Source organism: Macaca nemestrina, chromosome 15 (genome assembly GCF_043159975.1).
Source record: "Macaca nemestrina isolate mMacNem1 chromosome 15, mMacNem.hap1, whole genome shotgun sequence".
NCBI classification, from domain to species: Eukaryota; Metazoa; Chordata; class Mammalia; order Primates; family Cercopithecidae; genus Macaca; species Macaca nemestrina.
The window spans coordinates 109,913,670-109,928,947 of record NC_092139.1 but is presented as its reverse complement, the minus strand read 5'-3'; the positions used below and the strand labels follow the sequence as shown (position 1 = coordinate 109,928,947).

Genomic DNA, 15,278 nt, shown 5'->3' with positions numbered 1-15,278 from the left:
TCAGGGAAACTAGCTTCATAAACCATTGTAACTAAACTAAACTGTCTATTAGTACCTCACTTTACCTCATATGTGTTTCGGAACTTGTTTTTTTAAATTGGTTCTAAAGTCATTTGGAGCAATTTGGCCTTGTCCCATTCATCTCTAACTCTGAGGAGACAGGCCCAGGAAAAAGGGGGGTAAAATCAGCTTGATTGATTGTTTTAAGAGGGATCATAAAAGGTAATACAAAGCGGTGACTCAGTCAGATAACTTTGGTGGAAAGAGTCTGGGTCCTAGGCTTGATGAATTCCTGCTTTCCTCTCTGTTTTTTGCTGTCCTCCAAGATGATTGCTTCTAATTCTTCTTTCATAGTAATGGCCAGTAGTAACTGTGAGTTTAAAAATTGGCAAATAAAAATACCACATGGTGGGTAAAGGTGCTGAAACTTCTTGAAAACCCCCCAAAATAATCTGGAAGAATAGTCACTGATATTCACTGGCTTAAGTCTAGCCCTTTGTACCTGGGAACTGAAGGAGAGTGCTGGAGAGAGAGGGGTGCCTTAGACGCAATCTTATGCCAAGAAGAGGATGACTTCAAAGTTTGTGTGGAACCCATATGGGCTGAGTGTCCTGGAGTCACCAGTCATCACAGGTAGTTGGCAATTACAGTAAACCTTCAAAAATGTGCACTTGGACAGAAGGAATTGGCTGCATTTATCTGGCCAGTTCTGTTTCTCAGTGTTGGGGAGTGGCGATCAGCAGCCAGTGTTAAAACCCGCAGTTCAGTGATCACCCTAATACATGAAAGCAGAGAAATAAAAGTAGTGGCTTATGCCTGTAATCCCAAAACTTTGGGAGGCCGAGGCAGGAGGATCGTTTGAGGCCAGGTGTTTGATGCTGCAGTGAACTATGACTGTGCCCCTGCACACTCCAGCCTGAGCAACAGAGTGAGACCTTGTCTAAAAAATAAAAATAAAAAAAAATTTGTTTTTTTTTTACCCTGTACCCACTCTCCCCCCCCAATAACTGGAAGACTCGTTGAAAAACTGCTGTTTTTCATTGACAGTAATAACACAGCCCCATATTTTAATCTGGTTGAGTTTGGGGGCTCATTTGTCTAATAATGAAGGCATTATTAGATATATGAGACATACATGTTTTTGCTATGTTGGGTTTTATGCACTCAGCATGCTGTTTTTCATTGTACTACAGATTCTTGTCTCACTCTTTAGGCCATTTCTCTGCATATGTGCATTTTCAGAAGGGAATAGGGTAAAATATAAAAGATGAAATTCAAGATCAGGCTCGGTGGCTCATGCCTCTAATCCCAGCACTTTGGGAGGCCAAGGCGGGTGAATCACGAGATCAGGAGTTCAAGACCAGCCTGGCCAGCATGGTGAAACCCTGTCTCTACTAAAAATACAAAACATTAGTCAGGCATCGTGGCCACGTGCCTGTAGTCCCAGCTACTCGGGAGGCTGAGGTAGGAGAATTGCTTGAACCCTGCAGGTAGAGGTTGCAGTGAGCCGAGATTGTGCCATTGCACTCCAGCCTTGGTGACGGAACGAGACTGTCTCAAAAAGAAAAAGTAATTCAAACCAGTCAGCTTCATCTGGATATCTGAATCATCTTATCCCCTCCATCATCTAGACTTGATTTGTACCGAGGAGACGCGTGTCTAATGTTTTTCTTTCTTTTCTTCTATTTCTAGGAGGGCTGTTGGCCTGCTGCTGTGCTGCTGAACAGTATGCAGTCCTTTCGGGAGCAAAGCAGTTACCACGGAAACCAGCAAAGCTACCCACAGGAGGTACACGGTTCATCCCGGATAGAAGAGTTCAGCCCTCGTCAGGCCCAGATGTTCCAGAATTTTGGAGGTGCAGGTGGCAGTAGTGGTGGCAGTGGCAGTGGCAGTGGTGGTGGACGACGAGGAGCAGCAGCTGCTGCGGCAGCAATGGCTAGCGAGACCTCTGGCCATCAAGGTTACCAGGGTTTCAGGAAAGAGGCTGGAGATTTTTACTACATGGCAGGCAACAAAGACCCTGTGACTACAGGAACCCCACAGCCTCCTCAGCGAAGGCCTTCTGGGCCTGTGCAGAGCTATGGACCCCCCCAGGGGAGCAGCTTTGGCAATCAGTATGGGAGTGAGAGTCATGTGGGCCAGTTTCAAGCACAGCACTCTGGCCTTGGCAGTGTGTCGCATTATCAGCAGGATTACACAGGGCCTTTCTCTCCAGGGAGTGCTCAGTACCAACAGCAGGCTTCCAGCCAGCAGCAGCAGCAGCAAGTCCAGCAGTTGAGACAACAGCTTTACCAGTCCCATCAGCCCCTGCCACAGGCCACTGGCCAACCAGCATCCAGCTCATCCCATCTACAGCCAATGCAGCGGCCCTCAACTCTGCCATCCTCTGCTGCTGGTTACCAGTTAAGAGTGGGTCAGTTTGGCCAACACTATCAGTCTTCTGCTTCCTCCTCCTCCTCCTCCTCCTTCCCTTCACCACAGCGTTTTAGCCAGTCTGGACAGAGCTATGATGGCAGTTACAGTGTGAATGCTGGATCTCAGTATGAAGGACACAGTGTGGGTTCAAATGCACAGGCTTATGGAACACAATCCAATTACAGCTATCAGCCTCAATCTATGAAGAATTTTGAACAGGCAAAGATTCCACAAGGGACCCAACAGGGGCAGCAGCAGCAGCAGCAGCCGCAGCAACAACAACACCCTCCTCAGCATGTGATGCAGTATACCAACACTGCCACCAAGCTGCCCCTGCAAAGCCAGGTGGGGCAGTACAACCAACCTGAGGTTCCTGTGAGGTCCCCCATGCAGTTTCACCAGAACTTCAGCCCCATTTCTAACCCTTCCCCAGCTGCCTCTGTGGTTCAGTCTCCAAGCTGTAGTTCTACCCCATCTCCTCTCATGCAGACTGGGGAGAATCTCCAGTGTGGGCAAGGCAGTGTGCCTATGGGTTCCAGAAACAGAATTTTACAGTTGATGCCTCAACTCAGTCCAACTCCATCAATGATGCCCAGTCCTAATTCTCATGCCGCAGGCTTCAAAGGGTTTGGACTAGAAGGGGTACCAGAAAAGCGACTGACAGATCCTGGGTTGAGTAGTTTGAGTGCTCTGAGTACTCAAGTGGCCAATCTTCCTAACACTGTCCAGCACATGTTACTTTCTGATGCCCTGACTCCTCAGAAGAAGACCTCCAAGAGGCCCTCATCTTCCAAGAAAGCAGATAGCTGCACAAACTCTGAAGGCTCCTCACAACCTGAGGAACAGCTGAAGTCCCCTATGGCAGAGTCTTTAGATGGAGGCTGCTCCAGCAGTTCAGAGGATCAAGGTGAGAGGGTGCGGCAGCTAAGTGGTCAGAGCACCAGCTCTGACACCACCTACAAGGGCGGAGCCTCTGAGAAAGCTGGCTCCTCACCGGCACAAGGTGCTCAGAATGAACCCGCCAGACTAAATGCTAGTCCTGCCGCAAGAGAAGAGACCACCTCACCAGGCGCTAAGGACATGCCATTGTCCGACGGGAACCCAAAGGTTAATGAGAAGACAGTTGGGGTGATTGTCTCCCGGGAAGCCATGACAAGTCGGGTAGAAAAGCCTGGTGGGCAAGATAAAGGCTCCCAAGAGGATGATCCTGCAGCGACTCAAAGGCCACCAAGCAATGGTGGGGCAAAGGAAACGAGTCATGCATCACTTCCCCAGCCAGAGCTTCCAGGAGGAGGAGGGAGCAAAGGAAACAAGAATGGCGATAACAATTCCAACCATAATGGAGAAGGAAATGGCCAGAGTGGCCACTCTGCAGTGGGCCCTGGTTTTACAAGCAGAACTGAACCTAGCAAATCTCCTGGAAGTCTGCGCTATACTTACAAAGATAGTTTCGGGTCAGCTGTGCCACGAAATGTCAGTGGCTTTCCTCAGTATCCTACAGGGCAAGAAAAGGGGGATTTCACTGGCCATGGGGAACGAAAGGGTAGAAATGAAAAATTCCCAAGCCTCCTGCAGGAAGTGCTTCAGGGTTACCACCACCACCCTGACAGGAGATATTCTAGGAGTACTCAGGAGCACCAGGGGATGGCTGGTAGCCTAGAAGGAACCACAAGGCCCAATGTCTTGGTTAGTCAAACCAATGAATTAGCTAGCAGGGGCCTTCTGAACAAAAGCATTGGGTCTCTATTAGAAAATCCCCACTGGGGCCCCTGGGAAAGGAAATCAAGCAGCACAGCTCCTGAAATGAAACAGATCAATTTGACTGACTATCCAATTCCCAGAAAGTTTGAAATAGAGCCTCAGTCATCAGCCCATGAGCCTGGGGGTTCCCTCTCTGAAAGAAGATCAGTGATCTGTGATATTTCTCCACTAAGACAGATTGTCAGGGACCCCGGGGCTCACTCACTGGGACACATGAGTGCCGACACCAGAATTGGGAGGAATGACCGTCTCAATCCAACTCTAAGTCAGTCGGTCATTCTTCCTGGTGGTTTAGTGTCCATGGAAACCAAGCTGAAATCCCAGAGCGGGCAGATAAAAGAGGAAGACTTTGAACAGTCTAAATCCCAAGCTAGTTTCAATAACAAGAAATCTGGAGACCACTGCCATCCTTCTAGCATCAAGCATGAGTCTTACCGCAGCAATGCCAGCCCTGGAGCAGCAACCCATGATTCCCTTTCAGACTACGGCCCTCAAGACAGCAGACCCACGCCAATGCGGCGGGTCCCTGGCAGAGTTGGTGGTCGGGAGGGCATGAGGGGTCGGTCCCCTTCTCAATATCATGACTTTGCAGAAAAACTGAAGATGTCTCCTGGGCGGAGCAGAGGCCCAGGGGGAGACCCTCATCACATGAATCCACACATGACCTTTTCAGAGAGGGCCAACCGGAGTTCTTTACATGCTCCCTTTTCTCCCAACTCAGAAACCCTGGCCTCTGCTTATCACACAAATACTCGGGCTCATGCTTATGGGGACCCTAATGCAGGTTTGAATTCTCAGCTGCATTATAAGAGACAGATGTACCAACAGCAACCAGAGGAGTATAAAGACTGGAGCAGCAGTTCTGCTCAGGGAGTGATTGCTGCAGCACAGCACAGGCAGGAGGGGCCACGGAAGAGTCCAAGGCAGCAGCAGTTTCTTGACAGAGTACGGAGCCCTTTGAAAAATGACAAAGATGGTATGATGTATGGCCCACCGGTAGGGACTTACCATGACCCAAGCGCTCAGGAGGCTGGGCGCTGCCTAATGTCTAGTGATGGTCTGCCTAACAAGGGCATGGAATTAAAGCATGGCTCTCAGAAGTTACAAGAATCCTGTTGGGATCTTTCTCGGCAAACTTCTCCAGCCAAAAGCAGCGGTCCTCCAGGAATGGCCAGTCAAAAAAGGTATGGACCACCCCATGAGACTGATGGACATGGACTAGCTGAGGCTACACAGTCATCCAAACCTAGTAATGTTATGCTAAGACTTCCAGGCCAGGAGGATCATTCTTCTCAAAACCCCTTAATCATGAGGAGGCGTGTTCGTTCTTTTATCTCTCCCATTCCCAGTAAGAGACAGTCACAAGATGTAAAGAACAGTAGCACTGAAGATAAAGGTCGCCTCCTTCACCCATCAAAAGAAGGCGCTGATAAAGCATTCAATTCCTATGCCCATCTTTCTCACAGTCAGGATATCAAGTCTATCCCTAAGAGAGATTCCTCCAAGGACCTTCCAAGTCCAGATAATAGAAACTGCCCTGCTGTTACCCTCACAAGCCCTGCTAAGACCAAAATACTGCCCCCACGGAAAGGACGGGGGTTGAAATTGGAAGCTATAGTTCAGAAGATTACATCCCCAAATATTAGGAGGAGTGCGTCCTCGAACAGTGCGGAGGCTGGGGGAGACACGGTTACGCTTGATGATATACTGTCTTTGAAGAGTGGTCCTTCTGAAGGTGGGAGTGTTGCTGTTCAGGATGCTGACATAGAGAAGAGAAAAGGTGAGGTGGCTTCTGACCTAGTCAGTCCAGCAAACCAGGAGTTGCACATTGAGAAACCTCTTCCAAGGTCTTCAGAAGAGTGGCGTGGCAGCGGGGATGACAAAGTGAAGACAGAGACACATGCAGAAACAGTTACTGCCGGAAAGGAACCCCCTGGTGCCATGACATCCACAACCTCACAGAAGCCTGGTAGTAACCAAGGGAGACCAGATGGTTCCCTGGGTGGAACAGCACCTTTAATGTTTCCAGACTCAAAGAATGTACCTCCAGCGGGCATATTGGCCCCTGAGGCAAACCCCAAGGCTGAAGAGAAAGAGAACGATACAGTGACGATTTCACCCAAGCAAGAAGGTTTCCCTCCAAAGGGATATTTCCCATCAGGAAAAAAGAAGGGGAGACCCATTGGTAGTGTGAATAAGCAAAAGAAACAGCAGCAGCCACCGCCTCCACCTCCTCAGCCCCCACAGATACCAGAAGGTTCTGCAGATGGAGAGCCAAAGCCAAAAAAACAGAGGCAAAGGAGGGAGAGAAGGAAGCCTGGGGCCCAGCCAAGGAAGCGAAAAACCAAACAAGCAGTTCCCATTGTGGAACCCCAAGAACCTGAGATCAAACTAAAGTATGCCACCCAGCCACTGGATAAAACTGACGCCAAGAACAAGTCTTTTTACCCTTACATCCATGTAGTCAATAAGTGTGAACTTGGAGCCGTTTGTACAATCATCAATGCTGAAGAAGAAGAACAGACCAAATTGGTGAGGGGCAGGAAGGGTCAGAGGTCACTGACCCCTCCACCTAGCAGCACTGAAAGCAAGGCGCTCCCGGCCTCGTCCTTTATGCTTCAGGGACCTGTTGTGACAGAGTCTTCGGTTATGGGGCACCTGGTTTGCTGTCTGTGTGGCAAGTGGGCCAGTTACCGGAACATGGGTGACCTCTTTGGACCTTTTTATCCCCAAGATTATGCAGCCACTCTCCCGAAGAATCCGCCTCCTAAGAGGGCCACAGAAATGCAGAGCAAAGTTAAGGTACGGCACAAAAGTGCTTCTAATGGTTCCAAGACGGACACTGAGGAGGAGGAAGAGCAGCAGCAGCAGCAGAAGGAGCAGAGGAGCCTGGCCGCACACCCCAGGTTTAAGCGGCGCCACCGCTCGGAAGACTGTGGTGGAGGTCCTCGGTCCCTGTCCAGGGGGCTCCCTTGTAAAAAAGCAGCCACCGAGGGCAGCAGTGAAAAGACTGTTTTGGACTCGAAGCCTTCCGTGCCCACCACTTCAGAAGGTGGCCCTGAGCTGGAGTTACAAATCCCTGAACTACCTCTTGACAGCAATGAATTTTGGGTCCATGAGGGTTGTATTCTCTGGGCCAATGGAATCTACCTGGTTTGTGGCAGGCTCTATGGCCTGCAGGAAGCGCTGGAAATAGCCAGAGAGATGGTGAGTATAAGAAATCTCTTGCCAGCTTGGGATTTTTATTTCATTTGGTTCCTCTTTTCCCATGTTTTTGTTCTTACATGTCACGTGATTATTCTTCCTCGTTAAAGCGCCTATCCCCACATGATGGACAGAAAACGAAATAGGTAATTTGGAAGATTTGTGTAGACTTCTAAAATCATTTTTCATTTTTTGAAATGTATAACTTATGAAGCATACTATGATTATATTTCCTTCTAAAACATTTAATTTCTCTAGGATTACTAACTCATGTGTTCATTTGCTTTTTATTTTGTTGGACCACATCTTTTCTAACCCACACTTTCCAATTGGGATATTTATTCTTTGGGTTGGCTTCATAACTATTATCCTGGGGCAGATCATCATCTTCATTTCTTTCTCTCCTCTATTGAATGTTCTGTTTCCTGAATCCCATGTCTTCATGGTTCTTAAAGTGGGCCTTCGTTTAAGGGTGTGCATCATCCTTTAGTAGTTTTGTGACAAGGGGTGCGTGGAAATGCAAAAATGTTGAGATCCTGTATATTTGAGCATGACTTTATCCTAGCCTCATGCTTAATTGAGAATTGGCTAGGTGTGGAATTCTAGATTGGAAGTGATTTTTCTCTTACTGACTTGCAGTCATTGTTCCTGGTTTGTCCTCTACCTTCCAGTGCTGCAGATGAGAAGACTGCCATTCTAATTTTTTCATCCCTCGTACGTGTTCTGTTTTTCTCCTGGAAAGTTTGAGGATCTTCTCCTTTTCCCTAGGGTCTTGAGATATCAAAATGATAGGTCTTGACTAGGTCTCCTCATTGATTATGTTGGTTACTCTATGAGATCTTATGTACGCTGATGTCTTTCAGTTCAGGAAATTTGTCATGTGGTAGTTCTTTGAAAATGTCCTTCCATTTTCTCTGCTCTCTCTTTTTATAATTCCTGTTAATATAAGGCATTTTACCTCCTGGATTGATCCTCTGTTTTTATCTTTTCTCCTCTGTTTTATCTCATTATCTTTTTGTTGTGATTTCTCCGTACTTTCTTCAACTTTATCATCTAATATTTTTGTTTTGTTTTGTTTTTTTGTCACTCAGGCTGGAATGCAGTGGTGCGTTCACAGCTCACTGCATTCTCGAACTCAGGCTCCCTGGTACCTGGGACTAAAGGCGTGTGCCACCATGCCCAGCTAATATTTATATTTTTTGCAGAGACAGGGTCTCACTGTGTTGCCCAGAGTGTCTCAAACTGCTGTACTCAAGCAATCCTTCCACTTTGGCCTTCCAAAGTGCCAGGAGTATAGGCATGTGCCACAAGCCACAGCGTCCAGCCTTCTAGTCTTTTATTTACTTACTTTTTTCCTGATATTTTGAAGAGCTTTTTTTTTTTTCTCTGAATGTACTGACTTTTAAAGAACAGAGCCTAGTTGATGGCTGTAATCATTTCTCTTACTTTTTGAATACATTATAGTGTGTTTTTTGTTTTTGTTTCAGACAGTTTCACGCCCTTACCCAGGCTGGAGTGCAGTGATGTGATCATGGCTCACTGCGGCCTCCAACCACTGGGCTCAAGGGATCCTTCCATGTAGCTGGACCACAGGTGCATGCCAGTACACCTGGCAAAGTTTTTTACTTTTTGTAGAGACAGCATTTTACTTTGTTGCCCGGGCAGGCTGGTCTCACCTCCTGAGCTTAAGCAATCCTCCCACCTCAGCCTTCCAAAGTGCTGGAATTATAGGCGTGAGCCACCACTCTTGGCCTGTATTGTAATTCTTAAAAATCTTTGTCTGTTTCCTATTTTCTCCTTTCTTATTAGAGGTTCTTCAGATGTCTTGATATATATTTTGTTTGTTTGTTTGTTTTTCTTTTTTTTTCTTTTTTGAGACGGAGTTTCGCTCTTGTTGCCCAGGCTGGAATGCAATGGCTCACAGCTCACTGCAACCTCCACCTCCCAGGTGCAAGCTATTCTTCTGCCTCAGCCTCCCGAGTAGCTGGGATTACAGGCATGCGCCACCATGTGCAGCTAATTTTGTATTTTTAGTAGAGACAGGGTTTCTCCGTGTTGGTCAGGCTGGTCTCGAACTCCTGACCTTAGGTGATCTGCCCATCTCGGCCTCCCAAAGTGCTGGGATTACAGGCTTAAGCCACCACGTCCGGCCTTGGTTTATATTTTTAAGAGAGAAAGAGACATTTTAAAAAATGGCTTGAAGCTCTGTGTTACAGTATGGGCCAGGCTTGCTAGCCTGTAGTCCTCTCCGTAGAATAATAAGGCAGGCAGCCAGCATATAGGTCTTTTCTCTGAGTTGAGTTTTCCCAGAGGAAAAAAAAAAATTTTTTTTTGTTTTGTTCCAGAGAAAAATCTTGAGATTTCCTGTCTAGAGGTGCAAGCCTGGCTGCCAGCATCCTAAAAGCCAAGTGGAGAAGGGGATGTAGGGTTGTGTGGGTGGGGATATGGGCTTACCATTCAGTGTGTGGACTTTGACAGTCTCCCACCTGTTTTTAGTAGATGAGGACAGTTACCTGGTTGAATTAAGGATCTAACTCCGCTTAGAAACTTTGGGCTAATGCTCTATTTTTCAGCCCCATGTTGCACCCCCACTTACTGAGGCCTCCCCAAGCTCTGTGCTGTAAAGTGGCGGGCTTTCTAATGGCTCCTCCACTGTCATCATTACTGTCTGCTTCCTTTCAGTGCACAGAATTACTGTTACTCACTTCATCTCCTATTTCCAGTTTCCCATTGCTCATGCTGTCATGAGTTTATCTTGCAAGTTTATCCACTTTTTTGTGGGAAGGGATCAAATGGATGTACAACTGTATGTTTCATAGTCTACCATATTATTTTTAACCTTCTGGCAAAAAGGAGGTTCCCCTAGACTATAGTAAAAATTATATTGAATGTGAAATATATATTTGAAATTAGAACATTTTAATTCAGTCATGCAAGGAGCTTGCCCTTTCTTCTTATGTCCCCTAATCCCCTAATTATGGTCTTTTATTTTTCCCTCCTTCCCTCTCTCCATTAACGTCACTGTTAATAATTAACGTCACTGTGAAACTCCAAGTTTGAGGTAGATGATTTACTTCCCCTAAGAAGTTTATACGCAATGACATTTTAAAATGCAAAGATCCTAGAAGGGTGTAATATTTAAGACCCTAAAGTACAAAATTCTTTAGTCAAAGTTGAGCCCTCAAAATAATCCGTTAATCATCCTCTTGCCAAAGTTGAGTTCTTGCTTCCCAACTTTCCTTGGAAAGTCACAGTATTTGGTGGGTTTTTTGTTGTTGTTTGTGTTTTGAGACAGAATCTCACTTTGTTTCGGAGTTTCACCGTGTTGGCCAGGCTGGTCTGAAACTCCTGACCTCAGATCATCCACCCGCCTTGACCTCCTAAAGTGTTGGGATTATAGGTGTGGGTCACTGCGCCCAGCCTTTTTATTGCTTTTTGATGTGCATATGTGTATGTGACCATCTGACAGTGTTTTCGTTATTTCAACATTTACTGTTATTAACATAGCACAGTTTTTATGTGTAAACTTTTAGGCATTCTATAGCAATAATTGATAATCAACAATCAGGCTAAATATTCCCCAGCAAATCTCTAGATCCTGTGTCTCAATCCAGGTCTTAGGCCCGGTGTGATGACTCACACCTGTAATCCCAGCACTTTGGGAGGCCGAGGTAGGTGGATCACCTGAGGTCAGGAGTTCAAGATCAGCCTAGCCAACATGGTCAAACCCCGTCTCTACTAAAAATATACAAAAATTAGCTGGGCATGGTGGTGGGCACCTGTAATCCCAGCTACTCGGGAGGCTGAGGCAGGAGAATGGCTTGAGCCTAGGAGGCAGAGGTTGCAGTGAGCCAAGATTGTGCCACTGCACTCTAGCCTGGGCGACAGAGCGAGACTCCGTCTCAAAAAAAAAAAAAAAAAAAGTTAAGCTTATTGTCTCTTAGAGCTGATGTACCACTATCACTATAAGATCCGTTTCTAGCTTTTATTTACCTAGCTTTTATTCTACTTCTCTCAATGCACTCAAGGACAAATTAAAATTACACTAACTTGCCTTTTATTTAATTTGACAGATGATGTTTCAATTGTCCAGGATAATTTTGAGTCTAGTTTTATCTTTAGGTTTTAGCAGATAGATGTATTCAGTTTTGGTCTTGCTTAATGAGCATGCTCTTAATCCTATCATATAAGATAAAGCCACGTATATTTCATTAGAGATCCATTTTGGCCTGTGTATTAGGTGTTTTGACAAGCACGATGTTACATTAAAATATTGGGAAGTCCTCAAGAGACATTGCTCCTCTCCCTGTGTCACACTACTCTGAAAATTGCCAAAAACTAGAACATTTCTATATTTTAAAATGGCCTTTACTTTCCTTCCTTTTTCCCTTCCCACAAGTGTGGGACTTGGGAATCTATTTATTTCTGCACAGTTCCCTTTGCTTCTGTCCAGCATTGACCCCTGTTTGTTTGCCTTGGTATAATTGTGGATGAGAATCAGAATGACCTCTGACATGAATGATATTACAGAGGTAATTGCCTCTGAACGGGTATGGGTATAACTTGGTATGTACAAATCACCTTTGAGACATTAAGGAATGCGAAGGCATGTAGGGATGTGACAGAAGGTGGATCTGGTGACCATGGATCCCTTGAGGCTGCATAGCCCTACTAGTGGGAGAGGCTTTGCTTATTCCCCTCTCATAGAAGGTGCCCCTCCCAAATTTTTCTAACCTCCCTTGGGAAATTTTTAATCTTTTTTTTTTTTACCTGACAGTGTATGTTAACTCGTTTTAGGTTAATTTTTATTTTCTATTTTTATTTTTATTTTGAGATGAGTCTTGCTCTATTGCCAGGCTGGAGTGCAGTGGTGCGATCTCAGCTCACTGTAGCCACCTCCTCGTGAGTTCAAGTGACTCTCCTGCCTCAGTCTCCCAAGTAACTGGGACTGCAGGCATGCACCACCATAGCTGGCTAATTTTTGTATTTTTAGTAGAGATGGGGTTTCACCATGTTGGGCAGGCTGATCTCGAACTCCTGATCTCAAGTGATCCGCCTGCCTCAGCCTCCCAAAGTGTTGGGATTACAGGCGTGAGCCGCCGTGCCTGGCCAATTTTCTTTAAATTTCTGAATCAATATATTTTTATTTTTATTTTTATTTTTATTTATTTTTTTTTGAGATGGAGTCTTGCTCTGTTGCCCAGGCCGGAGTGCAGTGGCCAGATCTCAGCTCACTGCAAGCTCCGCCTCCTGGGTTTACGCCATTCTCCTGCCTCAGCCTCCCGAGTAGCTGGGACTACAGGTGCCTGCCACCTCGCCCGGCTAGTTTTTTTTGTATTTTTTTTTTTTAGTAGAGACGGGGTTTTACCGTGTTAGCCAGGATGGTCTCGATCTCCTGACCTTGCTATCCGCCCGTCTCGGCCTCCCAAAGTGCTGGAATTACAGGCTTGAGCCACTGCACCCGGCCATCTGAATCAATATATTAAAGATTATATTTAGGGTTTTTTGTTTTTCTTAAATTTATTTTATGAGACAGGGTCTCACTCTGTCATCCAGGCTGGAGTGCAGTGGCGTGATCTTGGCTCACTGTAACCTCTGCCTCCCGTATTCAAGTGATTCTCCTGCCTCAGCCTTCCCAGTAGCTGAGATTACAGGTGTGTGCCACCACACCCAGCTAATTTTTGTATTTTTAGTAGAGACGGGATTTGACGATGTTGACCACTCTGGCCTCGAACTCCTGACCTTAAGGAATCCACCCTCCTCGGCCTCCCAAAGTACTGGGATTACAGGTGTGAGCCACCGCACCTGGCCGATTTAGGGGTTTATTTTTAATACAAGTTTAAATAATGGATAATTATTTATTTCCCACATCTAACAGACTCACATCTTTCTTAAATTTACTTTAAGTGGTGATGAAAAACATGATTTGAAAAATATAAAATAGATTGCATTATGAAAATGAAACCACATATTAAAACATCAAAACAGCCAAGTCAGAAAGGTAGTCTCTTTAGTTTAACTATAAAACAGAGCCATCAGTCTATATGCTCTCTAAATTCTCAACTATATGTTCCTTGAAGGTGGTCATTTCCAGGGCCTGGCAAGGCCCCCATCCTGGTGAAGGCTCCCTTCAACTCCTATTCTCTGCTCCTAACTCCAGTATCTCACCTTCACCCCCACCCCTACCTGATTGTTCCTCCTCTGCACCTGCTACACTGCCCTTTCTCACATTCCCACGCTCCCTTTCTCCATTCTCCTCTCCCTCCCAGCCCCCTCTCTCTGGCAAGCACTTGCTGTTTGTTACTTCAGCTGGGACCCATCTTCATTTCTCACTCTCTAGGCGGTGGCGCCCTGTTCCCCTTGCTATTTCCTTAGCTTTCAGTATATAGCAGAGAGTTGTATCTAATTTACCTGTTTTTCTTAACACTATGTGGTATATCTTTTTATATCACTACATGATGACATTGACACTAAATTTCCAGAGAAAGGGTTTTCTTTCAGGATTTTGTCCAAATTCTAAAGGATCAAGTGAAATTTTCAGTTTTGAATTTTATTGCATATATTACCTTACAGAATAAATCATGACAAATTGAAGGACTCAAATTTTACTATGATTTATTTATTGATTTTTTCTTTTTAGAGGTGGGGGATGATGTGGGGAGCATTACACATGATTTTAAAGTAAAATTTATAAGGAGTGCACGATTCTTTGGAAATGCCAAGCCTGGGCAAGGTGGCTTATGCTTGTAATCCTAGCACTTTGGATTACTTGAGCCCAGGAGTTTGAGACCAGCCTGGGCAACATGGAGAAACCTTGTTTCTACCAAAAATACGAAAATTAGCCAGTCTTTTAACCCAGTCTCAAAATAGAGAAAAATATTCAAAAAAATCCCAAAGGACCATAAACAAGAATATTGATAAACAAGCCACAACACACAAGTTGTTATATATTAATTACTCAACCCTGGGATGTTAAACTAGTTATTGCTAATCTGTTAAAAGAGCAAACAGTAAATAGCATGTAAAAGCAGGCATCCCTTTCCTTTTTTTTTGAGATGGAGTCTTGCTCCATAGCCCGGGCTGGAGTGCAGTGGCCGGATCTCAGCTCACTGCAAGCTCCACCTCCCAGGTTTACGCCATTCTCCTGCCTCAGCCTCCCGAGTAGCTGGGACTACAGGCGCCCGCCACCTCGCCCGGCTAGTTTTTTGTATTTTTTAGTAGAGACGGGGTTTCATGGTGTTCGCCAGGATGGTCTCGATCTCCTGACCTCGTGATCCGCCCGTCTCAGCCTCCCAAAGTGCTGGGATTACAGGCTTGAGCCACCGCGCCCGGCCGAAAGCAGGCATCCCTTTCAATTCAACAACTTTCTGAGTCTCTGCTGGAAAACCAGTTGAAATCTGAAGTTTAGCTGCTGTCAGGGAACTTGCAGGGTGACTCAGCTTCAGCCTTGGCCCCTTAGCTGGTGTGTGGTTAGAGAAGCTCTATGTCAAGGCTTCTGAACTTCATGCAGGAAAGTTTGTGTGATTCTGCAGAAAGCAACTCCTTGCCACACGCAGATCCTGCACTGGGGCTTTGATTTTTCCAAAAGATACGGCTTCCTTCATCCAATACTGTTTCAGAAAAATGGAGATTCCTCCTCCGCACCCCAAGCCAAGGCCAATTTTGTGAGACCCTCAAGGCTTGCTACTGCAGATCAGTTTTGTCCAATTTATTGGAAAAACGTATGAGAAGAGAAAATCCAGTCAGCTAAACACTTGTTCCAGAAGGTCCTGGCTTTTGCCGTTCTGCCCAACAGCTGTGTAGTGGGGAGGCCTGGGTGAGAGCCCCACAGTCACACTGCTTCATATGAGTTCCAGGACTTGCTGTTTCCTCGCTGGGTCAGTAGCTCAAGTCACTTA

The 15,278-nt window shown here is 45.9% G+C and overlaps 1 protein-coding gene across 6 annotated transcripts in view; it reads left to right on the top strand.

The window, feature by feature from the left end:
* The window catches only part of LOC105464348 (transcription factor 20), a 188,489-nt gene that overhangs the window by 131,171 nt on the left and 42,040 nt on the right, over positions 1 to 15,278 (top strand). For all 6 annotated transcript variants that reach the window (XM_011712163.2, XM_071080663.1, XM_011712162.2 and 3 more), the window contains one exon: positions 1,693 to 7,383. In XM_011712163.2, the coding sequence (XP_011710465.1) occupies positions 1,729 to 7,383 (5,655 nt within the window). In that variant the 5' untranslated portion in view covers positions 1,693 to 1,728. Of the gene's footprint in view, positions 1 to 1,692; positions 7,384 to 15,278 lie in introns of those variants that run through there.